Genomic DNA, 24155 nt, shown 5'->3' on the forward strand with positions numbered 1-24155 from the left:
TGTCGCCCCGGCCCCGCAGGTCCCCGCTGCTCTGGCCACGCCGGGGTCTCTGCAGAAAGCCATGAGCTGCTGTTTTGCACCAAGAGTCTGCAAATCGTCGGGACGCACCGTCCCCCCTGCGCAGCCAAGGGCTCATTCTGGCTCTCTTCACATTCATATTGATTCACAGCCCTTCTGCCACGTGCACCTGGGGACAGGAGGGCAGCTAGGAAAGGGGCAGTCCCTGGTATCTCAGGAAGCAATGTTTCTCCACCTGCTGATCCATGTAGATCAAAATTCTCCTGCCTTTACAGGCCCACAGGGAGCTAGCTAGCAGCACCCCACAGATTCTGGGATGTGCCTCGCCGCAGCTTTGGTCCATGCATCCAACTGCTCTGCTGCAAGCAGAAGAAGGCTAAGTTAGGTAGCTGGAAGAAAAGCTGTGTGTCCCTTTCAGAAAACCACGTACTCTGATGGGCTGCTGCACACAAGGGGCTGCAATCCTCTGTGCAACACGGGCACTCTGTGAGCTGAGCTGAGGAAAACTGCATGTGGGAAAAGGAGCTGGGAGATGCCTCTTCAGCTGAGATCCCATTCAGACTTTCCCCAGGGTCCAGAGGAATTTGATGAATTTCCAAAAGTAACAAATGTTCTTGAAAGCAGTGACATCAGTGCGGAGTACTAGAAGTCTCCCAGGACTGGCTTGGATAGTTCCCACATAAGAGGATGTGGGGAGGAGTGAAAGAGGTCAGGGGTCTATTTGCTCATTCTTTATATGAAGGCCAAATGAGGTAACTGGAGGATGCAGAAGGTTCACCACAGTTCTCACAGCTCTGTTCATTCCATAGTGCTTGCTCACTTGTCTCAATTGATAGAAAAAGCCCGATAATACAAACCCCAGGAATAAGCTTTACTCGATTTAGTCAACTATTCCAGGTTTACACTTCTGCTTCCCAGTTTAAGACTCTGTAAGACAAAGAATGACTCCATTCTAGGACAGCAGGTAATATTCCCTACATTTCCCACGAGCTCCCAAACTACTGATAAACTTTGGGTTTTCACCTCACATTCTTATGCAGTGAGCCTTCAGCCTTGTAAATTATGAAGACACCAGCACTGAGCAATGACAAAATGTTCCCTGGCAGGAGAATTGGGCTCTGCACAAAACTGGCCAAGGCACAAAGCCGCTACTGTTTTCCTGTGTGGTGCTCCCACCAGAACACCTGCCAGGATGCTCCACTCTCCATGCCTCACCTGCTGCCTGGGAAATGGTGTAGTGACTGTGCAGGGAGAAATGAACTTGATGTATTGGATTTGTTCAAGCTTTGGGCTGGACCCCCATGACACTGATAGCACCTTTTCCCTATCGCACGCAGCACCTGCCATGATATGCCTTGTGGTCTTTGTCTGGGGCCATGCAAATCTCTGTGACTGGACCCTGGTGCAAATATTCTGTGACCTGCAGAAGGGCACTGAGCTTTCAGCTCTGGTGTCCAGCTCTGTGCCCAACACAACTGTGAGCAACACTGAGTAAAAAAAGCAGAGAGCATGTTCCCTTCTGGAGGACACCTGAGAGGGACATCCAGCCACGCAGCCATTCCACACTAAAGCAGAAAGCACTGGTGCTGAGGAGGATACGAAAGGAAAGACTCATCTGGCTCACATGCATTTCATAGTTACCCTTGATATTTCATCATTCCTGCCAAGGGCACGGTATTGCTGGTTCTGAGAATGTAGCATGTCAAGTGACATTTGGCTGTGGTAGACCTATTTTACAGCGATGCTTTGTACAAACCCACAGCTCTCAAACTGAAAAGGGGGAGGCTTGCGGGAAATGAATTCTTCAGGAAGGTATGGCAGAGGCTTTTCTAAGAATATACTGCATGATAACACATAACACTCTTGCCAAAGGGGAAAGGCCAAAGATATATATTGCCCTGTTCATCTATCAAGGAGGCCTGATAAGGACATTATTGCACACTCAACTCATTCTTTTTACTTCTAAGTTATTTTTTTCATTACACATTTATACCAGAGTTTTTACCTAATTGGCTATGCTTGAATATTTTGGAGGGATGCTAAATTTAGAGAAATTAGGCTTAGATTCACTCCCCATCTCTTTTTATCTTCTCTTTTCTTTGGGGCTGTCAAGTTATAATGGTCAGTAGTTGTTGTTTCTTGTTGCACCCCCACTTACAAGGACTAGATAAAAGATTACAAACCTGGTCCTAATGAGAGGATGACAACACCATAGATGTGAAGGATAAATATCATAGAATCATAGAATATCCTGAGCTGAAAGGGACCCACAAGGATCATCAAAGTCCAACTCCTGGCCCTGTACTGGACAACCCCACATATCATACCATGTGCCTGAGAGGGTTGTCCAAATGCTTCTTGAAGGTGTGGGTGTATTTTAGAGGAAAAACTAACAATGCTTTTAAGATTTGAGGCCCACTCTTTAAGGTAAAATGTATGTTCTTCCTAGAAGGGGAGAGCCTTGTGAGTTCCTTATAAAGCCTCAGGGTTCCGACCGCCAGAGTTACAGGAACATTGCTCAGAAAGCTTGCAAGAAAAGTTCCCTTTGCACCCTTTCCTTGGGGCTAAATCTTGCTCTGTCTCTGTTAGTAAATCAAATGGGCCCAAGGACACTCCTGTGAAAACCTCTCAGCCTCCAAAGCTGGGTGGCTGTATCCAAACTGCTTACCTGGCTGGGGTTGGTACTGGAACATCTTCACTCCACAAGTGTGGGGCCCTTTGGTGAAGGCACTTGCTGGCTGCCCAGTAAGGGTAAGGGCTGGCTGTCCCCCTGCCAGAACTGTCAGCTGGTAACTAACACTTGACCTTTGAGTTTAAATACCTTACAACACTCAGGCATGGCTGCTGGAGAATGATGTGGGGACAGACAGGATATTCCTGGAGCCCAGATCCATTCATTCCAGAAACAAGTATCTTGTGGCAAACAGCCAAAGCAGCATATGCTGTTCACAGAGACAAGTAGCAGAGTTCCTCACATCTCCACCATTCCTATGGCTATGGCTGATCCAACAGGATTTACCTTATAAACAAAGACAACTAGAGTGAAATTCTGGGCACCCAGAGCTCCTTTTCCCTGACCTCCCTCTTGAGGTTCCCAACATGCCCAGATTTGCCTCTTCCTTTGGAGAGAGAGCTCAGCCCTGCTTTAACCCCATCACATTCACTTGATATGTCTGTCTGTCTCTGTAGTGAACTGTGTGTTTCTGGAAGACATTTCCCTGTTCACACTAAATAGTTCTGATATTTTTCACAGCCCCTCCTTCAGCCCTTTCTATCAGAGCAAAATTATAATTTTGCCAGAAAACTTAACAATAGCAGTCATTGCTTAGAGGACCTTTGAAGTCAAAGCTGAGTAGACCTCCAGTGCCACACCAGGCAAGTTTGCAGAAATAAATTTCAATTTCAAAGATTCATTCCATCCATGTATTCCCTGAGGTGACACTGCTCACAAGTGTGTGCCATATCACACTTGTGTGTCAAGCCATATAATAGACTACATGTTTAGGATTTAATTATCTTCGCTGTATATTAGATGTACTATATACGGTGTGCTGGAGAGTCAAGACTCAGAAAGATTTAAACACAAACAAAATGTATGTGGTTTAGGAGAAAGCCTTGAGGAATTGTCCTGGCTGTCAGGAGTGTTTTGTGCTAGGCAGTATTTTACAACATGTTTTCACGATCTGCTTTACCTGATCTCAGTCAGCATCATCAAGGAAAGGCAGCACCATCCAGACTGTTTCTCTGGTCTCCAGCTGTACCACCACTCTGTTGTGGTGGCACTGGGACTAATTTGGCAGTGGCATGAACTGGAGCAAAGAAAGGATTTATCTTACACAGCTGCACAAAGGCTAATGCCACAACAAGGGAGAGAAAGGCACTGGGCTACTTGGCTGGGGATTTGGGAGAGCAGGGAATGATCCTGCCCATTCTGGTACAAGTTGCTCTTCCATGGGATCAGGCTGTCAGTGAAACCACACCCACATGACAGGGAGCCTTCCTTCTCTCTGTGATGAGACAATTCATGCAAAATGCAGTGGCTTCTCACTTGGATCACAATAATTTATACAGTAAAGTCCCATGAGTTTCATCAATTAAAAGGTGGTGGTTTGCCTGAGGGAAATGATGAGGTGGGAGAGTGATAGCTACTTTAGCTTAAGAGATAACTGAGATCTGGCAGTAGCACACCTCCAACTGCAGGCCAAGTCCTGCCTTTGCAGGGAAGGCTTAGTGCTGCTTTGTGTAAGGTCACTGTCACAAGAGGAATCTTTTAGCAGCTCAAAAGCAGCACCACAGTGCCTGCACTGAATGTGTGCCCACAATGTAATAGCAGAGGTGGCCCTGTTGGTTGGTAAACAGCATTGCTCCCCAAGGAGAATTTCCTCTTGAAGGCTGAGAATTCCCAGTGGAAATCAGAGCTGTCTGCAGTTTCAAGAGTACAAGGACAAACTTTTTGTCATATCTTCACCAGAAATCAAGTCACATGAAACATGATTTGCTACTAAGACATGTCGATTGTCTGGGCTTCACAATGTCCCTGAAATGAAACTCAGAGGATAAGGTGCCATTGGCTAAGCTCTGCTGCTGCCTGATCTTCAAGGACTGGAGGTCTTGGTGGCGTTGGAATTGAAGAATCAAATCTGCCCTTGACAACAAAATCCCTTATCATCTGCCTTCCCTTTCCTGCTAAACAAATGATGGTTGCTGTAGGCATACACTCCTGTAGGAAACTTCCGCCCATCAAGGGGAGAAAATGTCCAACAATGACACGGCCAATTATGGTAGACATTTAAGGAGTGCCAGGAGTGTACAGGCTAGATGTGGCCTTTCTGACATTTGCTATTAAACTGGGTAACTGAGGAAAAGCCTTGAAGAAACTGTGGGCACTTATTTGAGTGAATCCAAGTAACAGCAAATGCAGGATAACTAAAAATGCAGTTAATCATAGATTAATCATGGAGCAAATGGGTTTCCATGTAACAGTGTGCAGATGGCTGCTGTCCATTTTAGTGCAAAGGGAAGGACCTGTGCCCACCTGGGGTACCTGGGATACCACCCCAAGGCCTCACTGGTCCCATGCATGAGTGAGAAGCGCAAGAAAGAGAACATTTCTTGTGCAAATTGCAAGCAGCAATACTAAAGCAAGAAGCAGGGGTGTTCCTATTCGAGGTCAGCTGAAAAACCTGGCAGCATGAGGGTGAAAGGGGCCAGGGTCCTTCAGAGAGGCTGCTGAGGAGGGACTGACTGTGATTCACTTCAGGAGGGTGTTGATTGACAGTAAAGAGGAGGCTGGCAGCCCTTGCTTCCCACCACACTCACTGGTGGCAGCGTTTGCAGTTGCAGGACACAGAGCAGAGGGAAATTAAGAAATCGGGGTGAGTGCAAAAGGAAGGGGAAATCAAAGCTTCTTCATTTCCCTTCTGCCTCTGGTCCCTCAGTTTGACCATGTGTGTCTCAGTTCTGGTGTGTTTCTTGGTGTTTGTTTTCCCTAGGGTTCACCTGCAAGGACAGACCTCTGTGAAGAGAATCCCTCCACCTTTTGCCAAAAAGAATTCCTGCCCTGCTAGAGATGCTGAGCAACATCAGCTGGCAGGCCAGGCCTGCTGTCCCTGCTCTCCCTGCCATCCCTGTATTGGTGCTATCTGGGGGTGACAGGGATACCCCAGGGACAGGTGGCTGCTCCTTGTCCTTTCTGCTGACACCATCCGAGTAGTAACAGGTTTTACAAGGAACTTCATGAACCAAGTCATGTAACCATTTCTGTCCTCTCAGTTGCATTTGCCTCACAGGATGGCAGCATTTGATATCTCAAAAGATAAAGAACAGTTTTGTAAGCAAAAGAAAGCTAGAGAAAATTGATAGTGGTATGAAGGAGGATGGCAATGAGCTCAAAACTATAGACAGGGCAAAAGTCTAAATAATCAGATGAGTGAGGAGGGTTATAGTGCGCAAGTGGAGAGTCATTGAGTCATATTTCAAGCTTCTACCATAAAACGACCTATAACTATTTCCCAGAAGGTGATTCGCTTGCATAATTCGGAAGTTTTATGAAGGGTGTTCTTTGGAACTCAATGAATAATGAGTTTTTGTGTTTCATTGGCAAATTTGGAATGTCAAGAGGGCTCATTTCAGTCAGACTGAAAGGAAAAAAAATGATTTTTTTGTGAATACAAAAGTAAAACAAGTAATAATTTGGAGGCTTCGAAACAGACATTTAATCCTAAACCAATTAAGACCTGATTTGGATGGTGACTATTTAAACATTGTTGAATATTTAAAAATAGAGGGTTTTTGGAATAAAAATGTTGCTTTGAAAGAAAAAGAAAATAATTTAATTTGAAAAAAAATTTGAGAATTATTTAATGTGAAATTCTGATTTTTTTCCTTGTTATTAAACAATATGATTGTACTGTCCAAGCTCCTGAAGTGTATTACTATCTCCTGTCCTAAACTTTTGGCTGCCGAAATTTATTTCAAAAACAAAAGCCCCATTCCAAGGATTGACAGTATATCAGTCAAATACAAATTGCTCAAGACTCCAGAGCCTGCAGCTCCATGTGTCTCCGGCTCCTCAATGGCCCAGGGAGTTTAACAAAACACTAACCAATCACTGCCAAGTCACAGACAGAAATTATTGCTGCATCCTCTCCAGAGCCTGCATTTGCCAGCTCAGTGCATTATGACTTAGTACACAATCTACCATTAAATAGCTTGAAAATGAAACTACTCTGTTTCAGGATGCAGTATTAAAAGAGCAGCAAGAAAAGTGCCCTTACAGAGCATTTGTAGTTAAACCCCTTCAGGCAGGAACGGGCAATGCTGTAGTTCAGTAGCTGAAGGAATGGTAATGAAGGGAGACTGAGTCCTGCTTAACCCCTCTAGGCCAAGTCTCTAGTACAGAGTTACCACACATGTACTTTCACTGAATCTTGACCCCTGGCAATAACCCAACACAGGCTGATACATGCAGCACATAGTACTGCAGGAACAGCAGTTACAAGGCTGTGGCAGCAAAGTTTGTTGATGTGCTAAGATTAATGAGAACCAGGCAGTCTGCTTTCTTCTACTTTTTCTAAACAGCATCAGTTAGTTGCTGACATTTGAAACTCTCAAAAAGTGGGTTAATACAATGGCCATTTAAATGAGCAAACATAGCAAAAAACCTTAGGAAGTGAAACTTTCTCAAGAAAGCTTTGCTTAGCTAGAGTTGCTTTTGCTGAAAAAGGTTCCCTTCACCTTTTCTTCCTTTCATCTATTATTGGTTCTAGACATAAAAAAGAAAAAATATATTTTGCTGGTATGTAAGATACTGCTAGGTCTTTTTTTGCAAAAGAGCTAATGATTTTAAAATGAACTATATTGTAGGGGACTTTAAAAAAGTTTTATGAAAATAGGTACATGCATTTTCTAAAAAAATTTCCTTTTTCCTTCAACATTTCTTCAAAATTGTAAAATTCAAAACATGTCTTCCTATATTGCTTAGAGTGTTATTTTTATTGGTCCCCATCCAACACATTTGTTTTCTTTGTATGTACTGGATATAAACTCACTGATATTGAAAAGAGGCATTCCCCAAGTGGTGTGTTACTCACAAGCCCATCCTCTCTTACTAATTTTGCAGCCTTTTTTCATAATTTCTTTCCCCTCTAGGAATACATTTACAAACTTCTTTGATTCTCTCCTTCATCCCTAGTACACAGGCCAACAAAATGGATCATTATCATACCTTGTAGTGCGTCATCCCTGTTGTCAAAGCATAAAGAATTCTTTTAGAGGATGGATTTGAATTTTAAAATGTATGATTTCCTAGCTGGGTTTTCAGGTATGACAATGGGAGGAACGAGCTAGAGCTGTGATGAAGAACTTAAGTTGAATGCTCACTGCAGTCAGAGGCCTTATAGCAGGCATTATCCAGTACTCAAATAACCAGGAGAGCAAGCTGGCCACACTCACACATTCCAGTTAATATCCTTAAGAGTTGCTATGATGTGACTGTCTAAGAATATGAGAAAGACAAACCTTGTAGAGAGCGCTAATACCTGCCAGCAAAGAGGGAGAGTAAGAAAGAGCTTCTGAGCTACTGAGCTTGTCAGCTATTTCAAACTTCACTTTGGCTAATGAAAGACTTCAGCCTCCCCTTGCACATCTGGCCTTTCAAAACGGGGGTCTGTTTTTGTACTTAGCCCTTGTAGGCACTTTGGGAAAGGGCAATTGCTAAGTCCTAGAAATACGGTTTCAAATATTTCATAAACTAGGGAAGATAAATAGAGTTTGAGTTATCACTACTCCAAGAGTAAAGCTTTGTACATGAGATCAGATTCTGTGGGGAAGAGTGTGTTGAACAACAAATCCTGCAGCTGATACCTTTTGGAAGGTACAGGACCTGCTTTTAGTTTGCTGATGCCAGCCATAAAGCCACTGCTTGGCTATAGTATCCCATTTGCAGAGATGTCTGCCTTATGGAGTGACAATTTTTTTTTGCAACTGCTACACTTCAAAATCAGAAAGGTTCTTGCAAAGGCTGGAATTTATTCTACAATCCTCTGCTAGAAAATCTGTATCTTTGTTTTCCAGAGCCCCCAGCCTATGATTAAATAACCATTCTAATGGCAACTCATAATCCTTGCATACATCACTGTAAACTGTCAGTAACATGTGGTGGCATGGACCAGAGGCAAACAGATTGAACATTAAAGTTCCTTAGATCGGGACATCAACCCTACAGATCTTAGACATAATTCCCAGGATTACATTCTCCTACAAGCCCTGAATAAACAATCTGTGATAAAGCCACTGTTCATTCTATGATTTTTGTAAATAAAACTGCAATGAAAGAGGCAAGGAGAAGGTGTCTGAAACAGGAAAGCAAGGCAAGGTTTATAGCAAGGAGGGATTCTGAAACGGTCCCCATCCCTCAGTGCTGAGTTTCTGTATTGCCTAGCTCTGTCATGCAAAATTTAAAGAGCATTATTGACAGAGACGCAGGCAGTGCATTATCTGGTCTTCACTGAAATGTTTTTTCACTCATAAGAGACTTCTGGGCAGGTTTTATCTTGGAATATACTTCACTCAGCCCAACAGTGACATCTAAAAGCAAAAAAAGCTACATGTACCCTTCACTGATCCAGCCACTCATATTTCTGCCAGAACATCCTTACATCTTTTCCCCCCTGGGTATTCTCATTTCCCTGCCTCCATCTCATTACAAACCATCTGAGATTTCCACATAGAAGCTGTTCCCCTAAAATGTCCAAGGCTTGTGGCTTGTCTTCCCAAACCCAGTGTGCCCCTGGGAAGAGATGCATACTGTGCTTTACTTCTGAGATCTAGTCCCTGCAAAGGCAAATCAGACAAAAGGTGGACAAGGTTGGATGTGACCAAATACCTATAGAAGCCTTAGCTCATGATTCTTGTTCACCTCAACTGCTGAAACAATCTCTGCTGGCCTGGACAAATCTTGGCTCAGTGCTGTGTATTCCAAATGTTAGTATGAATCTGTCAGTTTCAACACCTTGTCATTCTCTTTGTGCCTATCCAGTGACTTCTGCCTTCTGCTACATTACTGACTTCTCCCTTAATTTAACTTAATTCAATTTACTTTCATTTTCTAGCCCATCCCATTCTAACTATCAGCTCACATCCACTCTTCTGAAATTGCCTCCAGACTTTGGCAAACAAAGTTGACCTTCATTACTCACTTGTCATTAATTCAAAGTAGTACTTCAGAATCTGATCTGCTCCATGCCCTTCCTTGGATGAACTTCACTCTGTGAGCTTATGAAAATGCCTTTCTTTGCCAGGTCTCCTGTCTTTCAGACATTTGGATTCTCCATAAGTCTACTGAGCTGGAGCACTATCTCCTTTATGTAAACTTCATTGAGTCCTTTGCTTTATAAAGGTTTAATTCTATGTTTTTCATGAGTCCTGCTTTGATTTTATTAGATTGAAATACCATAATTTTTTTTTTTTTTACACACCAGGGACTTAACTAGCCCTATATAAAATGGAAGTAGGCCCTTAATTATGCTCCTCATCTGTACCCTTTTAAAAATATTTCTTACCCATCTCATTTTTTATTAGAATGTCATTTCTCACTCGTTTTCAGCAAAACTTTATGATTTATTCTTGTGTCCCTCATTAAATTCAAACTGCTGCAATGTCAGAGCCAGAGACTCAGAAATATGTCTACTGCGTGCTGTTTTTCCTTTTTGCAATGCTTAAAGAAATAAAGGAAAGTGGAAGTAAAACATTTCTCCAATATTTCTCCAGTCATGGGATACACTTAAATCTTAATTTTAGACTTGGGAGGTTCCTTTGGTTCTTCTCTGGTTATTCATGAAAACAGACTAGCTTTCAGTCTTTGCTTTGGGGTGAAGGTACCTGCTTTATTCTGTGCTCAATCCCAAGTGACTGGTCTAGAAACAACAAATATGTGGAGCTCTTCCTTGGAAAACTCCTTGCAATAAAGGAAAGTTGTTAAACATCTGCCAAGACACTTATGGTCTCTGTTAAAATTTGTCTGAAAATATTTCCCTTGCCACAACCCCCCGCAGGAAACTGGAAAAGAATAAGGAAGTCAGTGTGTGAAGACCTTTTGCCTGTATTGTTTCTCAGTCCTGTGTTTCTCTTTCCTCTTACTTCTGTTTGTATCTCTTTCCATACATCCCAGATCTTACATTTTGACCATAAGCTGCATAGGGATGGGGTGGAGGAAATACATTCACACAGGCCTGGTGACTACTGGGATATAGATGGCTCAAGACAACGTATAGCAAATCCAGCAAGGTAAGGGCTAGAATGCAGACACTGAAGGCTAACTGAGAACTGGCAGCATTAAAAAGTTGGGAAGAAATTTGACCTCTGTGTTAGATGCTTATAGATGCTGTGCATATCAGGAAAGCTTGGATATAACTGACTTTATTGTAGCCTAGCTTCCAGAAAAGAAATACCAGTGATTGTATCAGAAAGAAAAAGGACACTTGAATATTCACCCCCATCTCAAATCTTTTTGGACAATCCAGTCATCAGCAGAAGCTTACAAGAACACCAACCCCATGTGCCCTAAGAAGTAGTGGAAAGAGAATCCTCAGCTAATGCTGTTCTCACCTCTTCTGAGGCTGGATTGAGGGAACAGGCTTAGGACTGGAGAGCAGCATTTACAAAATCAGGTTAAAAGCTGAGAAAAAGGCAATAATTATGAAAGACTTAAAAATCAGTAGTTTTGTGATGTGAATTGTGATTCCTTTGGGAAATAAGCCTGATCCACCAAACTTGGTTATATCTAGGCCGTTACTTAAACTAACCAGGTTTTAGTCCTTTAATGGTAATGAAACAGTATTTTTCCAGTCACTCTGTTATTTCCATTTCTCTTTACCTCTTGTTTTGTGCAAAAATTTTTTTCTTCAGCCATACCACTTAGAGGTCTGGATTTTTTTTCAAATGACAGAGCACTAGGTTTGTGGCAAATGAACGTGGTAAAAACGTGAACGGTTCAACATAGTAAGACATGATCTCACATTTTGAGTTTAGCATAATATCCTGAAACCAGATACTTATGCAAATTATAAGAATTTCTTCTCCCCATTACATCTCAAGCAATTTACCAAGCAAGTTCCTGTCACAGAAAAAAACCATGGGCATCATGAGACAGGCTTACAAGTGTGAAAATAATTTTGTGAATAAAAACATTTTGCAATGGGAATTTTGACAGGGTATCAGCAGGAAGGTTTGCCCTAATAATTGTTCAGTGAAGAAAAGCAAATCACTAGAATGCAAGTGACTAACCCAAAATGAGAAAGAAACTTATATGAGAAACCTAGTTATTTAACTTCCTAGCAATCTGAGTAATCACAGTAGTGTAGTCCAGTGTAAAACTGCATGTCCCTCCCTCAGCTAAGTTCAAAGAGGTCATAAAGCCCAAGCCACTCCTAATATGAACCCTTTTTTTAAGGCTCTGCAGCTTTGCACTGCAAGGCCCTCAGTCTGCTCCCCTGCTCTGACATTTTGCTGTGGTAGCATATGTAAACTATAAAGGTTTCCTGTGACATGGGAATTAATAACATCCCTAAGAACAAAGAGAACTACAGTATAAGTAAGTGCATTAAAGGGAAGAAGAATATCGTATTGATCTTTTGGAGCACAAAGCACAAGCTTTTAGAAACAGCCTGAGGAATAACCTCACTCTAAACACCTGAATCTCAAAGTCAAAATTACGGCTCTTCTTTCAGCCATTCCCTTGTCTGGCCACTAGACCATGTGTAAGGTTCCATTCATGGGAAAGGGTGAAAGATGAAGAGTTCCCAAGATAAGAGAGTCAGGACAGGAAGATTCCAGACTACACAGACAAGAAGGTGCAGTAACTAGGTAAGATAGGTCCAGTGGCTGTAGCCCACAAAGCATGGTCTGTATTTTTCATATTATATATTCAGGGAAGGTAGGACAAGCAGAATTCCAGAGACTCTTGACCAGCTGAAGAATAGCTAGATAAGGGACACAGAGGAGAGAAAAGGTGTCCCCAGGATTTTTTTGGATTTTATTTTAGTGGAAAACTCCTTCTGATATCAATACCTTGTTCCATGTTGTAACTGAGCTGGAAAGGATGGGAGCAGTGAAAGTGAGATCTTATTTGGAACAAGATCTCTTCTACTGGATGATCTACCTGCTGTCTGCATACATTAACTCAAGAGCCAAAGTCTGATTACGAAGGGTAGAAGGCACCATGGCAAGGTAATCATCCATTAGAAGGGGTAACCAAAGGCAGCCTGGGCTCACTTGGGCAGTGAAGACAGAGACGACTTCAAGAGACTCCAAAGGGAGACATGTTGTGCTTTACTCAGAAGAGTAATTATCATAACACAAGGCTTTTAAGGAGGAATAAGGATAAAAAGGAAAAAGCTGCGGATCTGAAAATGCATCCTGAGAACAAAAGAGCCAAGAAACACGATGAGTACCACTGGAAACAAAGCTTGCTAGAACAGCCTCAAACAGGAGAGAGAGGAGTGCCAGAGTGCTGCCTGTCACTCTGTTGGGGCAAGATCCCATGGGTATGTGTGGCATGAGCACTGAGTTTTACATGGCAATCCTTTGCCAGTGTTTAGTGGCTAATCGCACCATCAATTAGCAGTCTCAATCAATTATCAGGAGATGACACCATAGTTGATGAAACTCAAATGCATCATTTGTTTAACTGCATGCAAGACCCAAGGCCAAAAGATACAAAGGGCAGATAATTTAGTTACTACTCTGGATATGAAAATTGTCAGGCATAACTGGTAATTTCATGCCATAAATCTCACTGATATTCTGGTACATGATGTTGCAATAGCATTTATTTTACATTTAATATTAAAATTGATTTAAGCTTGTCTAACCAGTAATACAGTATGTGCCTGTCTCATTATTAGGGTGCAGTTTTTCATTTTCCCATAGCAGTATTTTTATCATCAGTTCTGTTTTGAATGCTGGTTAAGATTAAAATGACTGTGAATCTGTCATTACAAACAAATATTGTATAACCTATGTATGGAAGCAGTAAGCTTATTTATATCATCAAGTATTTATGTGATTTGAAGACTAAGTATTTATCCCGGATCTTTGGATTGGGCTGGCTAGTGTTCAATAACTAATGCTGTTAATTTTCTAGGTCACAGAGCAAAAGCAGGTCTTTGCAATCTACTAGATCTACATACACAAATGATGAAGCATCTTCTGAAAGAACTTCTCGAAGTGTGGGTTAAAAAAAAGAATGCCAACCTTCAGGATAGCTGAAGTGACCTCTCATTTTTATGGAATTCTTTAGGCAATGCTTCGAGGGATGTGATAGCTTATCATATAAAAAAGCAAAACAATTTTCAGAGCTTACATGACTTTTAAAAGGCCCATGAGCAAAAACTGTTTCACTGAGGTTTGAAATGATGCAGATGCTCTAAGCAGAGATAGCAATAATCAAAGCTCCTGCAGTGTTTTTCATTGTTGATGTCAAGGTAGTAAGGCAGTAAAGTCTGTAGGTAGCAAAGTTCTGTATAGATGTGGAAGTCATTAGCTATAAACCTAGATAATTTCTTCTTGGAATCAGGAAAGCTTAAAGAGGCTGGGTTATGATTCAAGTCACATTGCTGATACAAAAAGATGAAGTAATTGCAAGTGTAATCAGTATTTTCAATGGGTATTGCTTTTTAAACATCAAAAGCACTAATATTGAAGGAAGCAAAGAAATTTGGGGTGGAGGCAAGTCCTCCATAAAAAATCTGGTTTGCAGGGATTCACTGTGCCACATTAGGCAGAAGTACAGTTCTCTGCATGTTGCCCTGGTCAGAAATACCTGATGATTGCTAAAATATTAAGTGCTATGATTCTGCAAGCTGGCACCTCCAAAGGGTCTGAACTGCTCTAATGATGATTACCTTTCCTCCCACAGTTCTTAAAGCAGAATGGATAGCAGTTTCAGATTGAATATATATTTTCCATGTGCTGAATAGTTGTTTTTGTTCATGCTGTTTGAGGTTAACTGTGCACGTACTAATCAAACCTACTGCTTCCTTTCTCGTAAAACCAAAACAAAGCTTCATACTACTTTCAGGTACAGCATCTGGGATCAAAGCTATAAATACACACTGGCTCTGTGTGGGTTCAAACATTTCGAAGATTCGGTATCCTCAAAGGTGTCACCTCTTTTCCAGTCCTGAGAGTTCCAGTTTGTCTTAAAGTCTAAAGGCATCAGCACCTTCAGCCTGTCCCAGCACAGGAATGCTCTCAATATTGGTCACCGTGGGCTTTCTCTGCACAGCCGCTGCCATTGCTGAAGGTGGGTAGATGAAGGAGGCAAGGTATCTGGGGTTGTTGACTTGTTTTCAGTTTCATGTCCTTGCAGGAGACAGACTTGGTACAACAGGGTGACACAGGACTAATGGGAGCGAGGTCTTGGTGCACTGCAAGATGTCTGGAAAACCAGACACAGATTTTAGTGGAGTACTATCTGCAGGGACACTGGGCAACATTCAGAGTAGCTCAAGAAGGAAGAAAACATCTTGAAAAACCAGGCCCTGCAAGTGAAGTTGTGACAGCTGATAACATGGGTATAGGAGTTTGAATGTATTGAGAAATTCTACTCTTCATCTGGAATTCTTGCACTGCAGAACTGACAAGATAAACCCTGCCCCAAAATGGACTGATATAAAATGAGATTGAAAAAACAATGCTGAGTCCTCACAGCTTACTAAAGCAAAAGACAGTGCCATCCCATTGCAAAAAGCTATCAGTGAGATTGTACATGGTACAGTAATTTCCCCTTAAGATTTTTTTGCAGTCTGTTCATCAGGTTTTGTTATGTGCTGTTACATTAGCTTGGGGTATATGTTGTTGCTGTGTATACTATGGCTTGAGAGTAGCTAGTTAAAAGTAAGGAGAAAAAAGATCAGAAACAAAAGTATGCAAACAGATTTTCTATTCAGTTTTACTGTTACCTAAATCATTTTGTTCCATGTTCCATACAGGATGTCAACTTTTTGTTCCTAAATGTAAATATATTTCTACTAGGCAGAAATTGTGGTTTAAAAGTCTAATTTTAAATTTAAAATTTCAACCTTATCACCTATAGTCTATTTTTTGTTTTAGTTTCTTATGTCTACTAAGAAGATGGTGTTGAGGCAAACTGAAGCATGAAAGCCATTTATTGCCTGACTAAATGGGCCAAATAACCTACTATTTAAGCAACAAGTAATTGCTGAGATTTATAATGTAATTTTTAGTAATCAAAGCATTTCTTGAGCTTTTAAAAGAATATTAATGCACTGCCAATGTGGATTATGGTCTTGGAGTCCCTTCTTTGAAAACAGCATTTCTAGGAATCACCCATGGATAACAGGAGGTGGCAGAACTCCCTTCCTACTGTACAGGTTTGAAGTAAATGACCCCAGATCCTTTCTTGACTGTTCACTTACCATCACACTCTTTACTTCCTTACAGTAATGGAAGTGACTCAGCCAGCAATTGTGCTGGCCAACAGGCAAGGAGTTGCCAGCTTGGTGTGTAAATACAAGAACATCGGGAATGCACAGGAAATTCGAGTGACTTTGCTTAAACAGACTGGTGACCGGATCACAGAAATCTGTGCTTCATCATACACCATGGAGTTCAAAACATTCTTTGTGGAAAAGGTCATTCAGTGCCATGTTACCCCCGGACAAAACAATGTGACCCTCACACTGGCTGGCCTGCAGGCAAATGACACCGGACTTTACATTTGCAAGATGGAGCGGATGTACCCCCCACCCTATTTCATGAACAAGGGAAATGGCACACATCTCTATGTCATTGGTAAGGCAAGCAGGTTCACAATACTGTGATACTTCCAAGTTAAGGGAGCAGCTATTACATCTCAAAGGTCTTCAGAGTTCTGTTTGTAAGAAGTGAGGGTGAATACTGGTTTCAGCACTGAAAACCTTGATTAGCTCTTATTTCTTCCAGGTCTCCCTGCAGATGCCCAAAGCAAGCACAGTCATAGCCATCGAATGATAGCATAAGCAACACCATGCAGTGTACATCTATGTCTAGGCAGTTAGATACAGAGTGCAAGGTGTGAGCTCTTCTACAGATAGAGACTCTTTTCATTGGAGGTTGAGTAGGCAGCGACTCAGAGCTCAGTCCTGGTGGTGTCCTGGGATAGCACATGCTAGAGAAAAGCAATGTAGAGACTCACTGACTCTAGGGCCTTCCTTATGAGACTCATGTGCGACATGACATGTGTGATATCATATGTTTTAGATCCAGAACCTTGTCCAGACACTGCCATATACCTCTGGGTATTAGGAGCTACTGCCTCAGGATTTTTTCTTTACAGTATCATCATCTCAGCCATTCTTGTGGGCAAAGCGGTAAGTCCCATCAACTCAGCCCCCTTCTGCTAATAATACCCCTTTGTGTGATGAGGACAAGGAGAAAGAAATGAGAATAGGGAAGAACACTGTGAACAAACCCAGTGGGATGCTCCACTTTGCAAGTGCAATGTTATTACAATAATGCAAAATAAGAGAACTTGCTGGACCTGCCACTTGTATTTATTTATGGCTCATGTGTGTTGCCAGCATACTAGAAAGCAGTCGGCTTCTATCAGCTGGACTGTGCCTTGGTTTAGGGCTGGATGCTTAAAACCAGGCAAAATCCTGGATGCTTCTGGGATTGAAGGCAACAGTCTTCATGTGTACTCTCTCTTCATAAATGAGTCACACAAAATCCCAGAATTTAATTTTTTCCTTTTCTCATCATTCACCTCTGCAAAGCAAATTTAAACAACCTTCTCCTTGGATAGGGGAAGTGTAACTTCAAGCATTTCTAATTTCACAGCTAGAAATGTCTGCACAAAAGTATGCAAAATGTAAGCCTGGGTTGCCTTTTTCCACAGGGGTCTGCAGCACTCATAGTCCGTTAGAAATGAACCTGAGCTTGAAACCAAACAATGATTTTGCAATCAGTCCTTGTCCCTAGAAGGCAAATGAAGCTGTCAGGTGTGAACACTCCTAGCTTTGAACCAACACTGAACTCTGAAGCAGGAGCACCTTCAAAGAGCTAAATGAATGGCAGGACTCTTTTTCCCCCTTTGTATAAGTAGCCCCTGTACATCCTGATTCTCCATCAAATGCTCTTAACAGATCTTCTATTAAGAGGCAGAGAAAGTTGTCTAGAATACATTCTACTCAGTAAAGGAAGCATATCCACTGGTTTCTCTAAAATGTGCTGGTCAATGATTATGCTGTGATTGCCTGTTTATTTTACTTTCTTCCCATATGTCACAGATAAAGAGAAGACGATGTCTCACTACTGGAGTCTATGTGAAAATGCCTTCTGAAAAGCTAGAGAAAAAAGTGATTCCATTCCACATCACTGTTAACTGTAACAAGGAAGGAGAGAAACCATTTCCTAGCTGGGATGGAGTGTCTGCTAATTCATTTCAGTTAAAGAAATAAATTAACTGTCTTTTTACAAAAGGCATACAGGAAGGTGAGAGAATATTCTTTGTAACTTCAATGGTTTGGAGGAGAATAAATAGTATATGTATTCATATTTGAAGATTAACCCTATCACATAAAAATGGCTACGTTAGGCCATTGACTTTTTTGAGATGTATTGTACCAATATGTAATATATATATAAGTGTGTAGCATTAAGAGCTATTGCTGTTGCAGTTGAGCATCTTACTGTCAAATTTCATCATGCCTACTGATCAACTGAAATCCAAACACTATTATGACAGAGACTTGTGTGTCATTGCAAGGCTGATCCACAAGTCTGGGGGGAGAGATAGGAGAGCACACTAATGTACAAAGGAATGTTGACTTTTTTCCCTGCATTGATATTTATTAGTTCCATTTCTGGCATTAGTGCTCTGTACTTCCACAGAGGCCTCCCCATAGGCTGGCACTGATGACACTGCTGCTCTAGAAGCCTGATCTTAGCTCTCTTGAGTGGCATTGTGTCCCAGAAGTGCTGGGATGGAGCTGACTGATGGTCTCTCAGCCAGTGCTGACAGTTTGGTTAGAGAAAAGGCACCAGCAGGAGCCCTCTTGTTGGGAGAATGCTCCAGCTCTGCTGGGGCCTTGTGTTTTACAAATGCTAAATTAGCATCTATCCAAAAGGCAGAAGTATGTTGCTGTGTTTAACAAAGTCTATTTTCCATGAAAATACGGACAGTGTATAATCTTGTTTATTAGTTATGTACCATTCAATAAAAACCTTGAAGCTTTGCCCAAATTCGAGTTCATTTCTTGTTCACCATTCTCAGAATAGTGAGAAACAGGAAGTGGCTACATGTTAGAAAGCAGTGAAGACAACATGAACCTGTCCTCTCTGACCCTGTGTTTTGCCCTTCAGAGACAGCCTGTGTGCTCATGCCAACACTTCCGTTCTCAGCTCTCCTCCTCAGCCAGCCACCACTACAACTTGTCAGTTCTATTTGTCTAGTTACAGCTGTTGTGATGTGCTTCAGACACTCTACCAATCATGTTTTCACTTCCATCAGAGTTACTCACTTGCAGAAGGTAGCTTTAATGCCTTTGACAGCACCTCCTGTACATGTTTAAACAAAAAACTTGTCCTAGTTTCAAATCCTGTTTTCTTTGCACCACTCTGACACTCTCACTCACTAAATGCCAGTCAACACACAAAGCTGCTGGAGCTTAAAACAATTTCAGAATTCTCTGCTATTATCTATTAATTTGATTCTTTGCTATCAAAATTTCACCTTGCAACCCACAACACTGGCAGCATGTGCTTCTGTTTCACAGCCGTGAATCCATCTTCTTGACTGCACAGCCGTGCCGCCAAACCCCAGAACCCTTTATTTTTTGTTTTTGCAGTGAGCTGTGCAGCCAAACCCCAGAACCCTTTATTCTATGTTCTTGCAGTGGCAGCAGCTCTGAGAACACCAAATCTCATAGCTCTTTTAGCCTGCTTTCCCTCTCTTGCCCATTCATCTGGCACCACCTCCAACTGTGCAAAGACACATTCACATTCTCAATCTGCCAGTGTTTGCAGGTGCTAACTGCTCCCTCAGTGTTGATATACAAGTGCATTTATACTTTAAGTGTAAGTAGCATCTGATGACATATCTTTTTTTTCAAGGTATTTTAGTATTCTGACATTAGTCTGGTATTTTCCCCTAATTTTTCACGATCCAGTGTTTTGGGGATAAAAAATGGTGAAAGATCATATATCTATTGTCACTGCAAAATGACTAAACTTCTGCCCTTTCAGGTGCAGCCTGATCAGGCAAGTGTGTTCCATGACTCCATGATGAAAAATAGGTTTGACCCATGGATCCACTTGTAGAAGCTGTAGAAAGCATGAATAATTATCCAGGGCAATTTTTTTCCACCACAGCAAGTCGTGAATCATGTGTCTGAGCTCTAGTCAGGAATCAACTGTTTCTTTTATTTCCTTTCCTTGGCAATTTCTTTACACTTACTTTTCTTAAGCAATCTAAAAGCAGTTCAAGTACATTATTTTCCAAGCTTATCCCTCCTGGGTGAGGAAATGCTTTGGATCTGTATCTGCAGCTGCATGACATCTGGCCACAGCTGGCTGTGAATGTGTGTCACCACAGAACCTGTGCATATTCCAATTCACCTCTATTTCTGATCACTAAGTTGACCATAACTAGGCCTTCTGCATCCACCTGGACAATTTCCTTTTGGTACACCTGTGTTTCCTTGAGACATTCAGTCTGTAACAACCAGGGAATAATTCTGCCATAAGTAACTAACAGGCTACTAAAATAGCTGAATAGCGAAGGTTTTGGGAGAGCAGAACAGAAACAATAGTCTTACATATGGTAATAGCAACATTTTGTGTTTGCCTCCTACACTTAAATAATTATTGATACTTATTAATTATCTTATTAATCTCTAAAGTTATGATGTTTATTAATTATCTTATAAGAAATTACTTTGCGCAGATTCTCTGTTCTGATCTTCTCTTCATCCTTAATTGTTACCTTTTCCAACCTTCTCTTGTTTCTGCAGTGCTTAATTTTCTTTGGCTTTCCTTACCACTGAGCTGAATGTTATATAATGCTTTATTACTTTTTGTTCTAAGCCAGGTTCCCTTTTTGAATTTTCTGGCGGGGTAGTAGGTGCACTCAAATCAGCAGATGTGGCAGTGAAGACCAAAGTGAGATTTCAGTTCAGATTTTATTGACAATGATATTCTCATCATTCATATCTGGCACTACAGAGATGAGTGGAGCCTAAGTACCTGGAGAGATGATATTTATACCTACCTCCCTATGGTTCATGTAGCAGCTAGCTCTGGTGAGGGCAGAGCCCAGACCTCAGGAGATTTCCACTGTCCTGTGATGCCCCCCAGAACCTCAAGGTCTGTGCTTTTTTTTCCCTGATAGCAGGGAGAAGCATCTTTCACTATCAGCACTCCAAAAAATTTTATATATACGAGTCAAATATAGTGTTCTGTGAGATCACAGCAGTACCAAAATGAAAGGTGAAAATGCTAGATCAGTGTACATCCAAAAAAATGCAATAAAGAGGAAACCATGACTCTTTCTGGGAAGAATGTGCAAAGCAAAGATGAAAGGATTTGGTCTCAGAACTCTGCTCATTAGAATGGGGAGTTTTAAAACACAACTGAGTATCTTACCTGGACAGCCAAATTATGAGACCATACTGCTTGGTGAGGTTCAGAAAGAGCTTCTTTTGATGTGCTCTTCACCTCTTTAGGAGATTTGTCAGCCTGTTTGTGAAACAGAGAGTGTGAGTTTCTGGCTGGATGGGTGGGAATTCACAGGTATACAGGTCTGCAACAAAGACAATGGCATATACATACACCACTCCCAGCCCCCAATATTCTATTCTCATTTTCATCCACTTCTTTATCTGAACTATTTCTTTCCTTGTCATTTTCAAATATCAGAGTCCTATCTGATAGAGAAAAACCTATGAAAAGGGTTTCCCACACAGCTACTCTATGAGTAGGCAATGAGTAGTCTATCATTTTAGGTTTAGAGATTCCCCACTCTTTGAAGGAATATATGAATCTGAACTCACTACTCTGTCAGGCCTTGATGTCTGTAGAGAAAGTCCATTAATGCCATTTTCCACAGATACTAAATAAATTTTAAATAGATTTTTATTTTTAAATAAAAATCATCAAGGACTCCTAGTTCATGCAAGAGCAGACACTTTTGACCTATTGCTATCCTTCCTAATGTCCTGACTTTTGCTGAAGACTCCCTGTGGTCTAATTTCTTCTTTTCCAAAAACCAGTGCTGGCATTGGCCAGGTAACTCCTAACAGATCTGATACAATTCCTGACTTCAGTACTGATTTTGAGCTTTGCAGGTCCAAAGAGTGTGAGTATGTGTGTGAGGAGCTGAGGTAAAGTTTGGAGGCAAAGTACCTTGGAAGGTAAGATATAACAGGCTTTCACTAGATAAAAGCTATTCCTGGGGAGTGAGTTCTGAAAAATCAACCAGAAAATGCATGATTTTGCCTGTGACAGGAACAGTCTGAACCATGACTAAAGAGCTCTACGTCTAGGAGAGGCATAAACAGGAAGCAGATGAGTATCCAAGAGTTGTAACATGAAATCCAAACCAAAGAAGGCTGGTGCATAGCAGATGGATTTATGCATTACTGAAACCAATTTATTGTTGACATTTGCAAACTCCATTCTTGCTTGAGTATGGAAAAGTTATTTTGAGGTAGCTTCTATCACAGCTAAGCAGTGGGGCCCCTGCACATAACAGTTATTGATAAAAGGTCTTAGAAATTGCAGGAAGGGGATATTTAAAAATTGTGCCTGAAGGCAGATTAAAAATTTTTGTTATTTACTAGAGGGGTGAAGCAAGGAAAAGTTTAGGAAAGGGACAAAACTTCATTGGGAATCATTAGTAATTGCAGCCGAGGTAACATGGCAGATGTTTCCATGAACTAAAAGATTGTTACCTACTTAAAATTTCACTATTCTTTCCTTTTTCAACTTTTCAAACATAACTCTATTTCTATGTCTATTTTTATAGCAAAACTGCCTTAATCACAATCACATTTTTATATTTCACTGAACATTTTTTAGTGATTATGAAGTTTCAGTTGAACGAAAAGATCTCAGTTTCTTCATTGATGGCTTTTCCTCTTCATTCTTTTCTGACTGCGGTTTTTAAAGAGTAGCATATGAAAACGTCCAGTTTGGTCTGCTTCATTCAGCAAAAAGCAAGACCTTGCTTTCAAAGAAAATGGAATTTCTCACATGATTCCAATAGGTGATATTTTTAGATGACCACATCCTTTAACAGCACAGGTGATACAGCTGGGAAAACTTTAAACTGGGTAACATCTGGTTGGACTATGCTGTGTTGTGGGTGGGATTTACTGACATTCGTGCTCTAGCCTGCTCTAGCTTGGGTGAAAAGCTGGAACAAGCAGCAGAGTGCTTTATTCTTCCCAGACAGATCAGTGCCTGGGATGTAGGTTTTATATAGGATATGAATATTAAAGTTTGGGCCAAGATTGCTGCTGACACAAAAAATATAGGATTGATGGTTTTATATAAATAAAAATATATACACTGAGCAAATACTCCATGTTTTTTCCAAACTAGAAACTCAGTAGCCAGACCCCAAAGACTCTTATAGTTCAGTATACACAGGCAAAAAATGAATCCTGTTCTATATTCAATGGGTTATTGTTAACTTACTACACCTCAGTCTTGTTTGTAGAGTTTCTCCTTGGGAATTTGTAGCTTCCTTGAACTAGTGATGAAAGGGGCCAGCAGAAGCACTGCTTACTTTTGTGCAAACTAGAAAGTCTTCCCTCTGCAAACTGGAAAGCATGAGGGGATTGATATGTACTAACTTCCACAGCACTTAGTGCTGGGCACTTGCAACATCATCAGCTGTAAGAAATATTTCAATATCCTTCCTCCCTGTGAAAAGTCACATTAAAAGTTGGGTCTCTGTTGGCCTTCAGCTGAATTCCAGATACTTCTTTCCATGTGCTGTTGTGTGGGGAAAGCTGAGGTGTTTGAAGTTCTGTAGAAGCTTTGATAAGACCTTTTTTCATCTTGCATGCTTTCAGAGCTGGCCTTTGTACCTACTAGACAGAGCTGCTAGTTCTTGCTATTGTCATCTTTCTACTTTGTTTGAAGCCAAACAAATAGGTGATTAAAAATAGGCCTTATCTTCTCCTGTGCTACAAAGGGTCTTGGTGGTACTATGGTCCAATTTATTTGCATCATACAGATAAAAAATGTAGATGCAATGAGCTGGATAAAAGTTGTAAAAATACTCGGTGGTGGGGAAACAAGAACCAAAAATAACCCACAATTGAAACTGTCACAAAACGTGGTATGTTAGCAGTACTAAATCAAGATCAGGAAGAAAAACAGTTCATTTCTCTGTAAGTTATCAAATCTTTCTGGTAAGTGACACTTCAGAAACATTCAACAGCTTCATAACTGGCTGACTTAATGTTTTACATGCAGGAAAGATGGCTAGAACAGCACTAATCAGCAGAATAAGTTGGTTTCATAGTTGAGCTTTGGTGAGGTGTTAGATTGTGTGGGTAGCATTTATAAGAGCTTTCTCACTTTTAATTCTGTAGCAAAGATGACTGTCTGCTTCACAAATTATTAAT

General features: G+C 41.2%; 1 protein-coding gene across 2 annotated transcripts; it reads left to right on the forward strand.

Annotated features, from left to right (window-relative positions):
- The first annotated feature begins 14648 nt into the window (after positions 1 to 14648).
- Positions 14649 to 18070, forward strand: CTLA4 (cytotoxic T-lymphocyte associated protein 4). 2 transcript variants are annotated; one of them, XM_005415908.1, is made up of 4 exons: positions 14649 to 14821; positions 15982 to 16332; positions 16780 to 16889; positions 17808 to 18070. In XM_005415908.1, exons 1-4 carry the CDS (start codon positions 14764 to 14766, stop codon positions 17976 to 17978), a joined length of 690 nt encoding a protein of 229 aa, XP_005415965.1. In that variant the 5' UTR covers positions 14649 to 14763; the 3' UTR covers positions 17979 to 18070. The 2 variants fall into 2 exon arrangements, with proteins under 2 accessions (XP_005415965.1, XP_005415966.1); XM_005415909.1 differs by lacking the exon at positions 16780 to 16889 and having other exon boundaries at positions 14764 to 14821; positions 17808 to 17902.
- The last annotated feature ends 6085 nt before the right edge of the window (positions 18071 to 24155 follow it).

This window comes from Geospiza fortis, unplaced genomic scaffold (genome assembly GCF_000277835.1).
Source record: "Geospiza fortis unplaced genomic scaffold, GeoFor_1.0 scaffold112, whole genome shotgun sequence".
Lineage (NCBI taxonomy): Eukaryota > Metazoa > Chordata > Aves > Passeriformes > Thraupidae > Geospiza > Geospiza fortis.

Excerpts from the sequence above, each read along its gene's own strand:
- CTLA4 (XM_005415908.1), top strand. The coding sequence starts at position 14,764 with ATGCTCTCAATATTGGTCACCGTGGGCTTTCTCTGCACAGCCGCTGCC. Across the intron at positions 14,822-15,981 it reads AGCCGCTGCCATTGCTGAAG|TAATGGAAGTGACTCAGCCA; the intron begins GTGGGTAGATGA and ends ACTTCCTTACAG. Across the intron at positions 16,890-17,807 it reads CCATTCTTGTGGGCAAAGCG|ATAAAGAGAAGACGATGTCT; the intron begins GTAAGTCCCATC and ends CATATGTCACAG.